Below are 18,041 nucleotides of genomic sequence, written 5' to 3'. Positions count from 1 at the left end.
ACCGTTTATCAGAACATTACATCAGTCAGATGTTTATATTTGTGTTGGGAAGCAAGGGAAAACAGGTGTTGCGCTGACGTAATGTCAGCAGGAAACGGGTAGTCAATCTCCTTTTTCACTCATTCCTTTCGATGTTCTGGTTCATGTTTTGGTTGTTTAAAAATGCTTAGAATGAGGTATCTTACATTAGAAGAAACCCTTCAAAGATTTTTTGATGAAGAACCGGATAATGATAATGTTAATAATGACTAGAATGAAACTGATATTGTTGTTGTTCCCTCCAGAAATTGCAGAAACTAGTGACGAAGAAGAAAGGAATGGCAATGTTTTAAATAATGATAATGATATTTTACCAAATGATACCACTGGGGAAGTTGAAATTCACTTAAGAAGCAAGTTTCAGCCTTCTAAAAGCAGTTATAGTCATACTAAAAAGTTTAAAAAGCAGAAGATTGAAATCTTGAAGTGGATAAAAAAGGAACTGTTAGTTATGTCTCAAGAAGAACATGAAGAAAGAGACAGAAGAGAAATTATAAAAGACAAAATACAAGGTAAAACTAGTGCACAGATTTTTGATTTTCTTTTAGACATTTACTCTCTTTTCATTGAACAGAGAAATATATACGCTCAGAAAAAAAAAAAAAAAAGCCCAGAATTTATTGCATCTGAAGCCTATATGAGAAGATTTATTGGAATATTATTGCTTACAGGATATTATTCTTTACCTCAAGAAAAAATGTATTGGTCTTTTGATAAGGACATTTCTGTTCCTGTTGTATGAGAATCGATATCACGTTTGCAGTACAGGAATATGAAGCAGAATTTACATTTGACAATACTGATAAATTATATGAGGTGAGACCGTATCTAAACTTACTAAATATCACCACTATTTACTACTGGAAATATAAAGTCTCTTTTAGATTTCAGACACGAGAATGCATTATTCCTTTTGCAAACTCCTATCGAGAGTGTAGAATTAGCCAGAAATAGATCAGCAACAGGAAGACCTAGTAAATTCAGCATTCAAAAACCATTGCATGGAGATGGTAGGCATTTTATCGTAAAGTCTGTTGATAACAAAAGACTTTGTTGTAAAGAGTACCATAGCCAGCCTGTTTATAGATGCAGAGTATGTAATGTAGCTTTACATCATGATTGTAATCAAACTTTTCATGCTTGAATCTTTCAATGAAATAATCTGTATTTGTAAAAGAAATACAATGTATATTTTAATATTAAATTAATTACAGGTAAAGTGATATGTAGATTTATAAAACGTTATACAGCTAAAAAGTAATCCTGCGCTCCACTCAAAAGAAACATCACACGAGTACAATCCTACTCACTAAACATCCATAGTCTTATTCCGCTGACGTTACGCAAACGTAACACTCGCGTTTTCCACAGTTAAGAGCATTTTTATTTTTTTATTTTAATGTAAATTTATGTTATAAATGCTTAGTTTAATATTTGTTATTATTTTCATGAGAAAAGAAACATTCCTTGTAGTTTTGGCGGTTAATGCAAAATAATTTTTCAGAGCGTCCGTGTGCAGCTGCTCTTAGAAGAACTCCACAGGGATTGGTTGGTATGTATCACATTCTTTAAATTTTGATCGTATGAATTTTTTGTGTGTTTAAATCATTTGCGTAAGTAAATGTTATTTAATTTTTGTGGAAAGATTGCTATGCAGAGTTAATTTATACAAGACCGGTAACTAAGTAATGATTATATATATAAAACTGGTAACTAAATAGTGATCATTTTAAGTAAGACCTATTTCTTGTAAACTCAGGACAGAAAATATTTAAAACAGCCTGTTTCATTCTCATATTAAGATATATCCTGTGCATGCATATAAGGTTTTTCTCTGTCCTTTCCGCATGCCTTTGTGGTGTAATTGGAAACATACTTGGCATGTATTTCAAGAGGTCCGGGGTTTGAATCTGCAGTGAGGGCGATGTAGATTACTTCAGTTTCCTGCATCAAAATTCCTAATGATTCTGCAAGTGGTACCCAAACTAAAAGATGGTCGACAATAATTCATCACTACCACGACTTGGCAATTGGATTCTCTAATCCCCAGTCGCTTTTTAAAAGGGGGGAGTATATATGTTTTCCCCCTCCCTCCTCTCCACATGCTTTCATGGTGTAATTGGAAGCAAACTCAATGCATATTCAAAAGGCCCAGGGTTCAAATCCCGACGAGGGCAATGCACATTTTTGACGTCTTCAGCATCAAAAACTCAAATGATTCTACCCAGACCAAAGCAACCTATATTAAAACAAGCCCGTGTGCTTGTTGACCTTTTCACATAAATTATGCAGGTAACAAGCCATGTAACTGTCATGACAACTGTATGCATATATAAAGTGTGTGCATAAAAATAATTTTTATACATCTGGCAATTAAATAATGAGACTGATTGATTACATTATGAGTAAGTCATTCAAATGACCAGCCTTCATTCATGATCTGATAATATTCCAATATCACCTACCTACTAATGGCACCATTAATTTAGTTAATAAAAAAGTATTATTATTGCATTAGTAGTATGAACATTAAGTTTTGTTTTAAATTCAGAAAAAGTGCTATTGAGTAGTTAAAAGGTGATAATTAGTTTATCTGATGCATAGATATTCGTATGGTTTCGGAATGATCTTTGAAACAATTCAGGATGGAACTAGGCATGCATTTCTGTCTGTGTCAAGTTTTATTGAAAGACTTAGACAAGAAAAAGTTCACCTCTCAATGTAAATCTAATAACAAAAAGAGCTTGATAATCTTTTTGTCTGGTGACAAAAAAAAAAAAAAAAAAAAAAAAACATGACTGTGTTCAGTGTGCAAAGGAACCCATCAAATTTTTCAGAAAAATTATTTTTTTATTTTAAAATCACTCATTTAAGGATGAAACATGATATATTCATAATAATCCTATATATGAATGCCAAAAGTCTGAATGGAAATTACTGTTATCATATAAAAAATTTAGAAGTCATAAATGAAAATAATTAAATAATTTTTTATGAATTTGTTTTAGTACCCTTTGGTGTATTAAATTATTGTGAAGCACTTGAGGACTGTCTACCTAAGGGGAGGGATGTCTTCATGAAGGACTTTCTAAGTGAAACTGGCTAGTATACATGTTATACATGGGGAAAACTATAGAAATGTGCATGCAGCCTGCTAATTCACGTGGATTCAAACCTTAGACAGAACTATAAGTATTAGTGACTCTACCGCTCTACTGCTGGTAGGCCTTTGTTTCTGATGAAGAAATTGTCAATGCAGTTTTTATATTAAGTGTGGAATACCTATCTGTGAATGAAGTCCAAGGTCAGATTTCTTTTTCTGAGATTTGTCCTTTTGTAATTCTCCCTCCCTTTTTTTGTTACTTGAGCTTTCATGTGAAAGGCCCATCTCTGATGATGTTGGAAACACGTAGAAGGCTAAAACATGTTCTTATTGTTTATTCTCAGTTTTATGAAATCAATCTCATTATTGGACTGTGCATATTCTTCCAACAAAATATCTGCAGTAATTTTTATTTTGAGTTATGGGAAATCAGCAATATAAACTATGTTGTTGAAGAGTAAAATCTTATTAAATTGACATTTTAAATTGGCATGCTGTAGGTTTGTTGAATATTAAAAATAAAATATGTGAAGTACTTGATAATTAGAAATATTCTTCCTGCATTATTATGTGTCTATTTTAAATTGCTTGCAATTCCATTTGTTATACTGCTAATATTACAGGACAGCTTCTAACTCTGTTAGGGTATAAGCATTCTATGCTTATTAACCTTAAAACGGGTTACACTTTTTCTTATGCTAATTCCAGTTAAATTCACACATTAAATCTGTTATGATTTTCAGTGTAATTTCTGGTAATAATAAGATAAAATTAGTTGTAAAACATACTGGCCAATTCAAAACTAGTAAATTGCATTTTGCTCTTTTATTCAGGTGGTTACACACCACTTTGTGATGGTGATGGCTATTACTTACCAACTCAGTGTCATATCGGATCAGGTACTTGTTGGTGTGTTGATCGTCATGGTGTTGAATTTACCAACACTCGACGTCGAGGACGTCCGGATTGTGGTAAATATTAAAAATGTTTTAATTAATGAATATTTTTATCATTAAGTTTAATCACTAGTTACTCATTAATAATTACAAAAATTAAGATTTTGGATGCTTTAATTGCACTTTAAAATTTTCCAGTATTTTTCCTAGCATGCTATCAATATTCTTGTCAGAATTTTTTGAAGGTGATTACAAGAATTCACAACAGAATAAAAATTTGTATGAAAATATATGTAAAATTATAGGATGTACTTGTAACATTTCAGTAAGCATCTGTTAAATGTGAGTTAATTTTCAATAGTAAACTGAAGTAGACTGAGTAAGTGAGAAGGAATTTTATTTTTGCAGTATGCTTATTCACATGTTAACTTTAGGTTTTATTGTAAACTAACCTGTTTTTGATAAATTTCTGTTACAGATGTTATGGGAGCAATGTTTCAAATATACTTTGCAGTTCATTGTAATTTTCATCAGTTTTAATGTGAATCATTATTAGTAGTATAATGTTTTGAAATTGCTAATGAAATAAAATAAAGAAGAAGCAAAATTATCTGCTCAAATTTATTGTTAACTTATTATTGATATTCAATTATATATGTGTTAGTTTTCTACATGTTTAAAATATTTAAAAAATAAAAAGGTGAGAAATTATTGCGAACTACAAGTCCATAGTTATCTGTTTAAATAATTAAATGAGATAAACAGGAGGAAATTAACAATTTATTATAAAAATATAATGACACTCATCAAAATAAATATCTGTTTATAAGTTCAAGGAGAGTGCAGGTCTTAAGCAGTTCTTAAATGCACAAAAATATGAATTCCTAAAATCACTCTCAGAGAATAATTCTAAATCACAATTCAGTTCTCTTTGAACTGCTAATTGTCACTGTTAATTAAGTATTGACTTGGCCTAGTTGCATGAGCCATATTTATTTGGTATTCAGTATGCAAAGGGCATGAGCATCTGAAAGCTTCAAGAAAAATTGGTTGTAGGGCTTCAGAAATAGGTTTTGTGGAATCATTTTGGAAGAAGTCACCAAGTTGGCAAAAAATTCCCAGTTGTCACTAAAGCATGTGAGGAGTGTATTTGCCCGTATCTCATGTTTTACTTGAGTTGTTTTTACAATTTAAATGCTTGACTCTGATTTTAAAAGTCTACAGTTCTGTATAAGAAATAAACACTTGTATACAAAACAAATTCAGTTGCTCACAAATTTTAAAACTATTACCTGAAAAGTAACAAATAAATAAATATTTGAATAAGAGAATGCACATTGCTGTGTTATATAAAGAAAAAATGCTGTTAAATTAGTTAAAACTATTTGCAGAAATTCGCAACAAAATAAAAATTTGTATTAAAATGTATGTAAAGTTATAGGATGTACTTGCAGCATTTCAATAAGCATCTGTTAAACATAAGTTAACTTTTAACAGGAAATTGAAGTAGACTGAGGAAGTGAATAGGTACTTTATTTTGCAATATGCATACCCTTATATTAACTTTTAGGTTTTCTTGTAAACTATTTATGATAAATTGCTGTTACAGAAGTTATGGGGACAATGTTTCAAATATACTTGGCAGTTCATTATGATTTTCATCAGTTTCATGTGAATTGCAGTTCATATGAATCTGCAGTTGATCAGTTATGGATACACTAAATGGAAGTGCCTTTTTTGTTTTGTCATGGAAAATGATGTCACTGTGAAAGTTATGAAGGATAAGATTAAATATTATATCTATAATATCAAAAATAAAAAGAAGAGTATTGAAACACTTGAAAGTTTATAACATATGTATGGTGGTAAAACACTTTGGCATGCTTCAGTATTTCACTTCAGTGATGTAACACATGTGTGACTAATAAAACATTAGTGAGACTGGCTATTCACTAATGAGGTTTCAGGTGTCAGCATGACCAATGCATAGGCAAACAGTGAATTATTAAGAGATCATCTTAAAAACCCATTTGCAGGGAACTGTTAACAAGAAAGACAAAATTTCCTCATAAAACAATGGGTTTTACTCCAGGGCAGTGCTTGGTTGCATGTTGCTGTTATTATGGCATTAGAAGTGCTGTTGAAAATCATTAGAACAGCCCTAGAATACCTTCTATGTTATAGCTGATTTCTGAGCATTCTCAACAGTGTGACTAGACAGCTATGTGGTAAAAGGTTACCATCAGAAGACGTGAAAAATAGCATCACAGCAGTCAGTGTTTCATGGTTTTCAGTTATTTTTAAAACACAATAAATGTGCAATTTAAGATGAAGGATTGTGGTTTGAAGATATATGTTTAAGATTCATAAGCTTGTCTGATTCTGAACAAAAGAACTAGTATTAAAATACGTATTTCAATAAGTCTGCATATTTTATCTGAAAATTCTACTCTGGAGAATAGATTAGATTCACTGAAAAATAAGAATCCCCTATGTTTGATTTCATCTCATTTAGTGTAAGAATTGTAATGGTTATCCAAACATTCTTCTTTCTTTAATGTTAAAACTAATTTCTTTTTTAAATATATAATCTTATGTAGTTGTTATTGCACATCTATATCAAAAGAAATGTGAAATAATTGATTTAAATTAGATGATATGGAAGAGAAATTATTATTTAGGTAAGCTGAAAGTTTACCTAAATAATAACTTCAAATTCTTTAATTCAGGTTAATTTAATTAGGTGCAAAAGAGAGTAATGAGAAAGTGAATAAATATTCCCATGTTTTTTCCAGATGAATAAGGAATTTTACTTTAAATAACAAACAGGAAAATTCAAAAATAAAACGTGATACTAAATATCTGGTTGTAACAAAAGTTTCCTCCCAAAAAACTTTCTTAATAAAGTTAGGAAAGAAAGCATGAAAGCAGTACCTTTAATGATGGCAGTAATCACACCCAAATCTATAATTTTCTGCCAAAGTTTTGGTAGTTTTTCAAAGCCTTCGGCCGAGATACATAGTGGCCGCGAGTCAAAAAACAAGTCAACCTCATTTTAGGCATCCTGTGCATAAGGGAAGATAGCACCAGCAAAATGTAGCTGCAGGTGTGAAAAAAGGTAGAAATCCAAAGGAGCGATGTCAGGGCTATATGGTGGGTGTAGCAAAAGTTATGGATACACCAAATGGAAGTCCAGCTGGTTAATGGAGACACGTGTGGTCTACCTTTTTGCGACAGAAGTCAGTGGTTTTTCTTGATAGCAGCATCAATACATATGTAGTATCTTACTGTATACCTTACTGTCAAGGGATTTACCTTCTCCCAGATAATCTTTGTGATATTACCACAGCAGTATCACCAGATACAAAGCATAATCTTTTTGTCAGTCAAATTGCACTTTACGACACTGCCAATGTTCTTCACTGGGCGCCGGCCAATCCCTTGAAGTAAATCCAGTTTTCATCACAAGAGACTATCTGGTCGGACATTTTGTTCTTGCATTGATATTTGAGCTGATTAGTGCAAGCTCAAACACATCTGTCCGTATCTGCTTGAATTAGTATATGCGGCACCCAGTTATTTAACTTGTTTGTCAAGTTATGCGATGCATAGCACAACAAATGGACATAGCACTACTACTATCTAACTCCTTAGCAAACTCTCGAGTGGTTGTATATTGATCTTCCACAAGTTCTTGCAAGCGGGCCTCATCAACATCTGTAGGCCGGCCAGAGCATTGTGCTTCTTGAATGTCATAGTCCTTATTTTTGAACTTTTTGGCACCAAACCTTCACAATGTCATATGATACAACATTAGTACCTAAAGCTGTACACATGATTTGGTGATATTCTGTAATGGAATGTTTGCAACAGAATTGGAAGTAGGTCTAATCTGGTGGTGTGGCAGTTTCATTTCAGACACCTTGTACTTAATGATAACAATATTTTTTTACAAATTTTACAACACAGTTTTCTAAAGCAAGTCTCTTTCTTTCAAATGCCAAAAATTGTTATTTGACTGATCATATAGCAATGAGATTGTGCCACTGGAAAATTAATTTTTAAAAGGAAGAAAATATACAACAATATCAACTTCACTTTATTTAAAAATAAAGTTTCAAGTGTTATGTACATTTAACTAGTTTTCTTTGTACAATTACTTTTCCTGTATATGGTAACATGCAACATTTTTATCAGACATGTAGCCATAATTCTTATTCAACTGTCATATGAAATAAAGGCAAAAATATCAAGGTTAAGCATAAATAATTAAAAGTTAAATTCTAGCTACTTGTATTTTGAAAGCAATTGAATCCCTGCAAAACATTAGAGAATCTTGGGGAAGAGGTTAAAAATTTTGCTGAGAAAATTCCTTCTCCATATCACCTAAAATATGTATTATCTGTATATTATATTTTTTTCCATTATGCTACAGCTGAACAAAATTGCTTGCTCATTACCTGCAAGATGGAAATTTTAAATATTGCAAATGGCATCAAATTGTTTGTTATATAATGGTTGGAAGAATAATGAACTTAATTGTGTGCATTTTTAATGAAACATTTTCTTCAGAATTTTCAAGAACAAACAGGAAATAAATTTACGAAAATCAAAAAGAAAGTAAAAGACTTATTCATAACTGCTAGTATGCTTATCCTTGGTGATCAGTAACACTGTAAAACGTACTCAGTTCTCTTATCATATTTTTGTAAAACTTACTCAGTTCTCTTACATACTTTCAATTAATTATGCCCTTAAGTACTTTTTTCACTCATTTATTTTACTTTTTTAACCAGAGGGTCTACTTAGAAGAGGTCAGTATCATCATGAAAATGCCAGAGATGACGACCAGGAAGATGATAGCAGTGAAGAAGAGGGGTCAGCTGATCGACCTTTAGACTTTTGATTTATATGAATTTCAGTCTGCAGATGCCCCTTTTCAAAACTTTTATTCCATAGCTTAAATTTTAATCACAGAAGCTTTTGTCTAGTGCACTAAACATCATGTTAATTTTTTGCTTGTGTCATAGAAATATGAAGTTAACTTCAGGTACACATATCTTATATGTCCCCATGGCTTATATGTTAATGTGCTGTTGTAAGCTTTTGTAAGGAGTTTGTAATTTCCATGTGTGGGAGTTATACTGTTATGCCAAGATGCAATGCATTACTTTTATATTTCAAATGCAAATATTAGGAAGTTTCATTAGAGGTATATTAGTATTTAAAATGTGCATTGCTTTATGAGCACGGTTCCTTCTCAATGCTCCCTGCCCTCCTTATTTTGTTGTTTCCTATGTTTTCTTATGAAAAAGTAAGAAGTTCCAATATATATGAAATGTGCATGTTTATATATACCTGTGCACTGCTTTGTTGCATTTAATTCATCCTGTTTCTTACTTCTGGAGGGCTTAATGTATTTAGCATGTGATTATATTTGCTGAAAGTTGTAGCTTAGAAACAAACCAGTGAATTAAGTCATTCATCTGGATAATGCTTGAGGAAAATTCGTAAATTCCCATTAATATGCATTTTTAGAAACAATTATTTCAGATTTCAAATAAAGATAATTTTTATGCTTGTATGTTATTTTCAGGCTGTTCATAGGAATCATAAAATACATTTAAAAATATATGTATTTTTATGATAGTTTAATTCCTGTTCACAATAGACAGTGGAATAAATGTGACATTTTTTCATATTTCTTAAATATTAAATTGATGTTATTTCTGTATATAAAAAAATTTGTAATTATAGACCTAATAATTTGTAATACAACCCTGTTATTTCTAAAATTGTATCTGCATGTAGTAAGCTGTAAAAATGAATTTATATTATATGTATTTTTGCATATTTGCAGTTGTGAAATTACTTTTAAATTGAAAGCAAATATTTTCATTAAAAATTTGTTCTTTATGTTAAATTGTAATATTTAACAATAAGAAGAATTTAATTATTCAAGTAATAGCTGTGTGTTTTACTTAGGATTGTGGACATTTTTGCTATTTCTTTTATGGAAATTATTGCATAAATCACAGGTTAACCTGCATTATTATTAGCAGAAAATGATAGCAGTGCACAGGTAAATGTCATATGTATATTTTTTTAGTTATTTTTATGTATTGATTATATTATTGTTTAGATGGGTGTTGTAATACCTTATTTGAGGATAAGGTTTTTATTTTTAATATTTAAATTGTTCTATAATATGTAAAAGTCTGGAAAATTTCTTGACGTTTGTCATTTTTGCCCACAGAAGCAATGTATATGCATTAGTGCCAAACATTCATGAAACAGATTAGTCTAGAAATTTAATCAGTTGTGTTTTATCCAGACATCCACACCACTGTCTTTGCTGTAGTACTCTATTATAAGTGTTACTGTTGTAAGCCTTGTTTTTCCCGTATAACTTTGTACGATATTTTCATAAATTGTGATAGTTTTGAATATAAAGTTATGCAATAACTTTGAATATTTAATGCATTGAATTGAGCCATCTGTGTAAAAATTTTATTCACAATTATTTTCAGAAGAATATTTTTCCTTATTATTTACCTCATGTTTCTTGAGCTGACTAATGCTGATATGCTCGGCTTTCATTTTGATGTATCATTTCTATACACTTTTACCCATATTATAAGTGCCTCTCACCTCCCTCCCAAGCTTTTTGTTGAACATATTATCTCTATTATTTAATTTTTCTTAAAATGATGCATTATTATTTATAATAGTGTATTCTCCCTACTCATCCTCCTTTTGAACTGTTTTTAATTATTATTTAATTATTATGTGTGTATATACATATATAATTAACCAATATTATGATACTTAATACTGTCTTAAGAAAATTGTAAAAAAAAACATAGCAAAGTGTTTAAAAGAATGCAGCATAAGTCAAAAGTAAAATGAAAGTAATTTATTAAAAAGTCCACAATGAAGAAACAGATTTGTAAATAGCTTTAACATCAGTAACAGCGAATAATCTGCTTAATAGAAAAAGGTTCACCATAGTAAAATAACAAAGAACAGTATTGTTTTAAGAATAAAATTGATCAAAAACTCAAGTATGTTATTAGTGTTTACTCAAGTATATTATAAGTATTTATTATAAGCATAATGGTTGAAAAAGCTTGAAATTTTAATTAATATGAATTATAAAATGTTTAATAGAATTTAGAATTGATTGTTTTTACTGCAGCAAAAGTATGCGAATAATCATATTGAGGGGGGGGGGCGAACTTAAGTAATATACTTGGATAAAAGAAGTATGAAGTAATATAATTTTTGGCTTCTGTTTATTATTATTGTTATTATTATTATTCCAGTTAAGATTGATGATAAGTATTATGTTTGTCTGCTCATACTTGTAATTCAGCCTCCCCTCTTTCTCTCAAATTTTTATAAATTTGTGTTATCTCTACTCTAGCTGTTACTTTTATGTTTTTATATTCAGCTATTTTAGTGTTGTATAAATGCATGTTTTTATTCCGTATTTGTACTTTATTTGTAATTAATTTATTTTAATTGCCTTTTCTTATTCTTTTTAGTAGTAATCAGTGGCGTAGCGAGGGGGGGCAAGGGGGTGTATGATGCCTCGGGGTGCCAAATGGTCTCCAAACATCATTTTCATCCTATCACTTTTTTTTTTTTTTAAGGGGGTTGCGCCAAAAAGGTATTTTGCCCCGGGCACCAGTTATGCTCGCTACTCCACTGGTAGTAATGTATATATTAATGCAACATTTTTATATAATAAGTTGTATATTTTTGCTATGGTTTGTTTTTGTATACAAAAATGTACTTTAACTGTCTCATGTCTGAAAATAATTATGAATATATATTATTATTTTCTTTTTTTTTTTTTTTTTAATCTTGAAAAAAATTCTTTTGCAGTAAACTTTTATTCAAAATAGGAAGAGAAAAAATTCAGTATTTTTTGCAGCTTAGTTTTCTGCTGCATTGAATGTTCATACATAACATTTATACATTCTGTGATTATTAAGATGTATGTTTGCTGATGATATTAATTTACTGTAGATGATGTCTTTCAATTTTGATAGTTTCCATTGTTTAGAACTTGCATTTCTGCACTTCATGTTTTGCATCTTTGTGTTCATAACTGCAATTAGCTAAGATGCTAAGTATGATTGTGTTTGTGTTTTGTATTTGATAAAGTAGATCTGAATATTTGGAAGAAAAATTTCATTAGGATATTTAATACATGAATTTTATATTTCATATGCATTATAAAAATAAATTCAGATGAAAGATTTTTAATACATTTAAAAGAAATGATGAAGAAATTAAATTTGAAAATAATAGCAAAGAAATGGCATATATCCTGTGTGCATTTTTAATTTGTTATTGTACTTTTAAGTTATTTGCAGGTTGTTAATAATATAGTTTCTACTTTCCAAAATATATTTAGGCCTAGCTTTTTGCTTATGTGGTACAAAAAATCTGAAAATATATTCAGATTTTGCTTAGCAAAGTAGTGATGAGAGACTTTGTCTTTGGAAGCTTTTTTTTTTTTTTTTTTTTCCCCTAACATTACTATCTTTTTTCAGCAGTACAAACCAACAGCAAGTTTTGAGAATCCTTTAAAATATAAAAAACATTTTCATGTCAACTTTCTATGTATTAAGTTCTAAGTTTAATCTGCAAACTTTATGCAACTTGGATTATTTCTACTGTATAGAGTGGGGAAATTTTCTTTTCTAATGTATGTCTTGGAAGTTAGTGAATAATTATACTGCATTTTCACCGACTTGACTCTTTATGTATAATTTAAAATAATAGATAAATATTTCTGTTCAGATGCATAAAGTGTGATATGTAGAGAATTTGGTTCTGTTGCACTAACATGTTATTTGGATAAGATTTAATTTGTAGAAATCAGTTCCTAATTTTATAAAACATGCAGTAAGGTTCATTGAAAGCAAAATATATATCTTCAGAATAAAGATTTCTTGTTTGTTAAGTTTATCTTTCTAAAAATAGAGAAGACATTTCAAAATGTTTGTTTTGATATTTTTTTGTGTGTGTGCTACTGGTTTTCAACCATAATGAACTTTAAAAAAAAATGTAGAATTTGAGTTTTCATGAGAAATACTTTGAGGCTGATCAAATATGGTTTTCGTGAACTAATTTCTGTTTAATCTTGCTAAACCAAAATTCATGTAATCAAAGATATCAATTCATAAAAAAAATTTCATAGACCCGTGATTCAAATACTGAATAATAATCAACTGAAAATTATTTTAAAAAAAAATTATCTCTCTATTGAATTATTTTTTAAACAATAAAAAGGCTTAAATTATTTATGTGCTATATGATGAAATAATGTGAAATTTCGCTTTAACATTCTGATTAAATTGAATATCAGTAGTAATATATTTGTCTACATTTCGTAATCTTTTAAAATACGCATATATTACCTTAGCTGCAAATTTATTTAGGAATATTATTTAGTCTGCTATGAGAGTTTTATAAATTTGGAATGTAACTTATTAAAGAAACAGAAACTTCAAAAGCAAATTGATAAGCTTTAAACTGAAATGATTTAAAGAGAAGCTAGAAATCTTAAATCTTTTCCAAACAAGGAAGAGTTCCACTTATGTAATTATGGGTACTGTTCGCCACATCCAGGTATACTGCAGCTGTCTGTAATGGGTTAAAAGACAGTATTTTATAATGGACAGCATGTTGAGTACAGTGGGACAGCTAGAGGGAGGCCGAGAGAGACATTTGTTCCTGGGTGCAGCATCCAAGAATTGCAAAATGATGTTGTGAAATTTTATGTTAAATGTTTTTGGTTCCTGGCAGACATAAGGGTGTGTGAAATTCTCAGTTGTCCCTGGGTACTGAAACCCCTATATGATTATCGGGTTTCCATTCTGTTTTACTCTTTCTGCAAAGCAGAAGTGAATGCAACTTGTAACAGAAGAATGTGTTGTTCTTCATTGTCTCATAAGAATTTTTAAAGTGTGCTTATAACAAATAAGGGAAATAGAAAAAAATGCTGAATGAGAAATGCATAAAAAAGAAATAAACTTAAAAATCTAATTCAGCCAAAAATATGCATAATTCAAATGGCCAACCTTTTTTAAATGTATATAAACAGGAATATATTTTTAAAGATCAGATTTATATATAATTTCAAAGGAGAAAGATTATTTTATGTAATGTAATATTAATAGTTTTTTGTTATATTTATCATAATATTTAAAAAAATTGTGTAAATAATTTTATAAGTTTATCATACAGCTCTTCAAAACTGATTCCCAAATAATATTCATTCAGTGAACTTTACTGTAGATGCACTTTTAGAAAAGTATGTTTATAGTTTTGCTCATTTGCACTATATGTTAAAAATTATCACTTAAAAGTTATGTATATGTATGTATTATTTAGTAAGTCTGTTTTATTCTAGTCAATTTGTACATAGGTCTTTATGTTATTTTGTTTATTAGGTGTGTTTTATAAACCACGAAAAGTTGTGACAACAAAATCAAAGTCTTCCATTTGAGTTTTGTTTATTTGATTTTGTGGGGTGCATATTTGCATGTCTCATTAATTTATTATTATTATATGTTAACTCAAATTATCTCAATTTCCTTCCAGTATTCAGTGTTCAGTGTCATATTGTTAAAGCATTCACAAGCTTTGTTGAACTGGTAAATGTTGTCTTACTAGAAACTGAAGTCTTTGTGTTTTGTATTTATTGTATCTAAATGTAAGTTCTTGCTGAGTGTACATTTTAATTACTGTAAATTTTTTTTAGCAATTCAACAATCGTGTATATGTTTTTCTTTTTTCTTGCATTTTATTGTTTTAACTTGTGAACAGATTTTGAAAAAGTGTCAAATTTTTATTAAAATTATGGAGGATTTGATATTTGTTTTTGTTTATTTGTTTGTTTGCTTCCTTAAGAAAATGTTTGTTATTCTTAGAAGTGTAATGTGTGTGTGTTTTGAAAAAATAATTTCATAAAACAAAGATTTGAATTCTTTTAATAGTTCTGTTTAAGATGCAAGATTGTACTTACAATATGTTGCACAGTTTTGTATTTGTTAGCTTAAATCTGAAATGAAATTCTTCATAATCATTTTCCTTTTTACATAATGGCAGTCTTTTTACTTCAGAGAAAACAAAAGGTTAATTTATTAAAAATATTGTTGCAGGACTGTAAGAATTATTTACTATTTAGATGATATAGAAAGCATTGTATTTTATTTTTTATTCTGTTTATTTTTTTGTTTTTAATTATTACTGATCTTTTATGGTACTGATCCTTTATACTTATTTGTTATTGTTTATATTTTTACTAATTTCTAATAATTATCTTTTATTACCTCATATTGATTAATCTGATGAAAAATAAACAGATCTGCAGCTAATTTTGAAATCAAAAACTTTTATACAGTAGTATACAAAAATTAAACAAGTTTTCATATCTTTTATTAATTTTTGTATTTTTTTATTTATTTTCAGTAACAAATTTTTTTAGTTTTATATTTTTTCCCTTATAGTTTTAAAGATAGTTTTGTTAGTTTGTTTCATTTTCCTTATAGTTTTGTTAGAAATATGCTTTTAGAGTCTATTAAAACTATATATGTATGTATACATATTTTGTGAAGTAATATCAAAATAAATTTTTTCTGATAGTTTTTTAAATGCACTAGCATCAAGATTTACGATAACTCTTTTTTCCAGTTGTATAACATCTATGATATTTATTTTATGCTTTATTTCTAAATGGTGTGTTAATTGAAGTAAACTTCAGAACTTCAGAACTGTTTAATATTTTGTGAGTAATTCTAAATGAAAAAATTTTAGCATTATTTACCCTAGTTAAAATTTTAAATGTTAGAGCTTGGAACTTCCTTTTTTTTAAAATAAGGCTTTTCCTTATATTTTGATTTTTAGGCATACAGGAAGGATAATGTCATTGATGAATTGAAAATTGTTGTTTTTAGTAAGATATCATTTCAAATTCTGAGAATTTCCTTCCTACTTAATTTTGTAATAATGGGTGTTATATCCTTAAAATATTTACATACACACTTATTTTAATGTAAACAAAAGTAATATATATTTATTTATATATATATATATATATAATTTATAATGAATAATGTAAAATGTGTTTTTAATTTATTTTTTTTATTTATTTTCCTAAGTGTAAGAAGTAACTTCTTTTTAAATACCATTTGCAAGCATAATAATAACTAGTGAGAAATATACATTTTCTGTATTGATATAAAAAAATCATTCTTATAATGAATAGCATTCATATTCTTTTCATATTAGCATCATTTGGAGGAGCTAACATATAAACATTTACATACATTTTTTGTTAAACTTATTATGCTGGAATTATTTAAAGAAAATACATTGACGGTTAAATTGTTTTAAATTAATTATCAGTAACTAAATATTAGTGTATGATTTGTATTAAAATGACTAGATATTCAAGTTTTTTATTAAATTAACTTTTCTGCTAAAAACACTTAAATGCATAATACTTTGAGCACTCTTATTTCAGCCTCAATTGTAAAAATGACTAGAAAAATTATAAATTATATTGACTAGGTAAATTATAAATTACACTCACTAGGTACATAGGTATAATATATCTGAAATGTGTGTTATTTGAAGCATGATGTTTTTGGAAAAGAGAATGTGTAGTAGTAGAAAATGTTAATAATCTGTTAGAAATAGGTTTAGGATTTTGATGATTTCATATTATTTGTGTATTTTTATGAAATTTACTTAATTTTTTTTTAATTTCTGTAAAGCAAAATCTGTTTTATTCAAAGTTATGTCAATTTGTCTTTTTAGGGGGGTGGGAAGCCTTGTTTCATATAAATTATTAATTTAAATATATGTTTGATTAATCTAGTTCTTGTTTTAGATATACCTTTAAGCAGAGTGCCAGTTTTCAAAATGGTTTAATTAATCATCAAAATCCCATCCCTGATAAAGAGTGTAGTGAATTCTTTTGTTATTTGTACTGCAGTCATTATGCACTTTGTAATCTGTCATAAAAAGTGTATAGTCTATGAAAAAGTATTCTACAGTTGTGAAAACTATTCATAATTTAAAAGTTTTGAGTAACTGTGTGCCCGATAAGATCACATTTAAAGCAACAACAGTTACGCTGCCAAAAATATAAAAAAAATGATTTTAAGAATTGTTCATTAGAATTGTTACAAGTTTTGTACTAGCTTGTGTGTAGTTGTGTAGATATTGCAAGCAAATACAACTGTTTGTTGCTATAAACTGTCCATTGCATCCAATAAAAAATGTTTTAAAAAGAATATGTATTGTACTTTTTAAAAATTGCTTCCTGTTTTGTATGGTCTGATTATAATAATCTTTGTCTTTTAATGATTAAATAAGCAAATAATAAATTATACCAAAACTTTTGAAAAAGAAAGGAGTTTTCAGATTTAACCAAAAAAATTAATATGAAAAGGCATCATCTAAAAAATAATAAGTATTGTTTTCAATTTCACATAACTAATAGAAAAATATTTAGTTTGGGAATGATAAAGTTAAATTATTTGTGTATCTTCTAACAGATTTTAACAAATGTGAAGATGAATGCAACAAACCATTAATATATAAATGTGTTTAAAAAAGGCTCAATATGCTTTGACAGTTTCTTAGCTTTGAAACAGATAAAGAAAAAGTGATGTTACAAATTATTTATTGCAGAAAAATTCATTTTTACCATATTACTGTATGGATGTTTTGAAATTTCAAGGAATTTGTTTTGTTCTACCTGTTACATATGATGTAGTAATTTATTTATGATTGCAGCAGCATGTCAAGGCATACTGTTATACTTTTCCAGTCATTTTCATAATTCATAGTTCATCTTTCCACAGAGGGAAATGAAGTCTGTTGCTTTTTTGCATTTTTTATTCATCATTCAATAAATGTTGTGGGTATTAAGATCATTCATGACTTTGAAAATGGTACTCAAATTATTCTATGCC

At 28.7% G+C, this 18,041-nt stretch overlaps 1 protein-coding gene across 1 annotated transcript in view; it reads left to right on the top strand.

Moving 5' to 3' along the window:
- LOC118183666 (proteoglycan Cow-like) overlaps positions 1–17,357 on the top strand; it is a 57,793-nt gene extending 40,436 nt beyond the window's left edge. The window contains exons 10-12 of the mRNA XM_035353264.2: positions 1,544–1,591; positions 3,976–4,113; positions 8,835–17,357. Of these exons, the coding sequence (XP_035209155.1) occupies positions 1,544–1,591; positions 3,976–4,113; positions 8,835–8,944 (296 nt within the window). The 3' untranslated portion in view covers positions 8,945–17,357. The remainder of the gene's footprint in view (positions 1–1,543; positions 1,592–3,975; positions 4,114–8,834) is intronic.
- The last annotated feature ends 684 nt before the right edge of the window (positions 17,358–18,041 follow it).

Source organism: Stegodyphus dumicola, chromosome 11 (assembly GCF_044657685.1).
Source record: "Stegodyphus dumicola isolate Sdum_Otavi_A_Nest chromosome 11, ASM4465768v1".
In the NCBI taxonomy this organism is placed as follows: Eukaryota; Metazoa; Arthropoda; class Arachnida; order Araneae; family Eresidae; genus Stegodyphus; species Stegodyphus dumicola.
The sequence above is the reverse complement of the archived record's forward strand: the minus strand, read 5'-3'. Positions and strand labels throughout refer to the sequence as shown.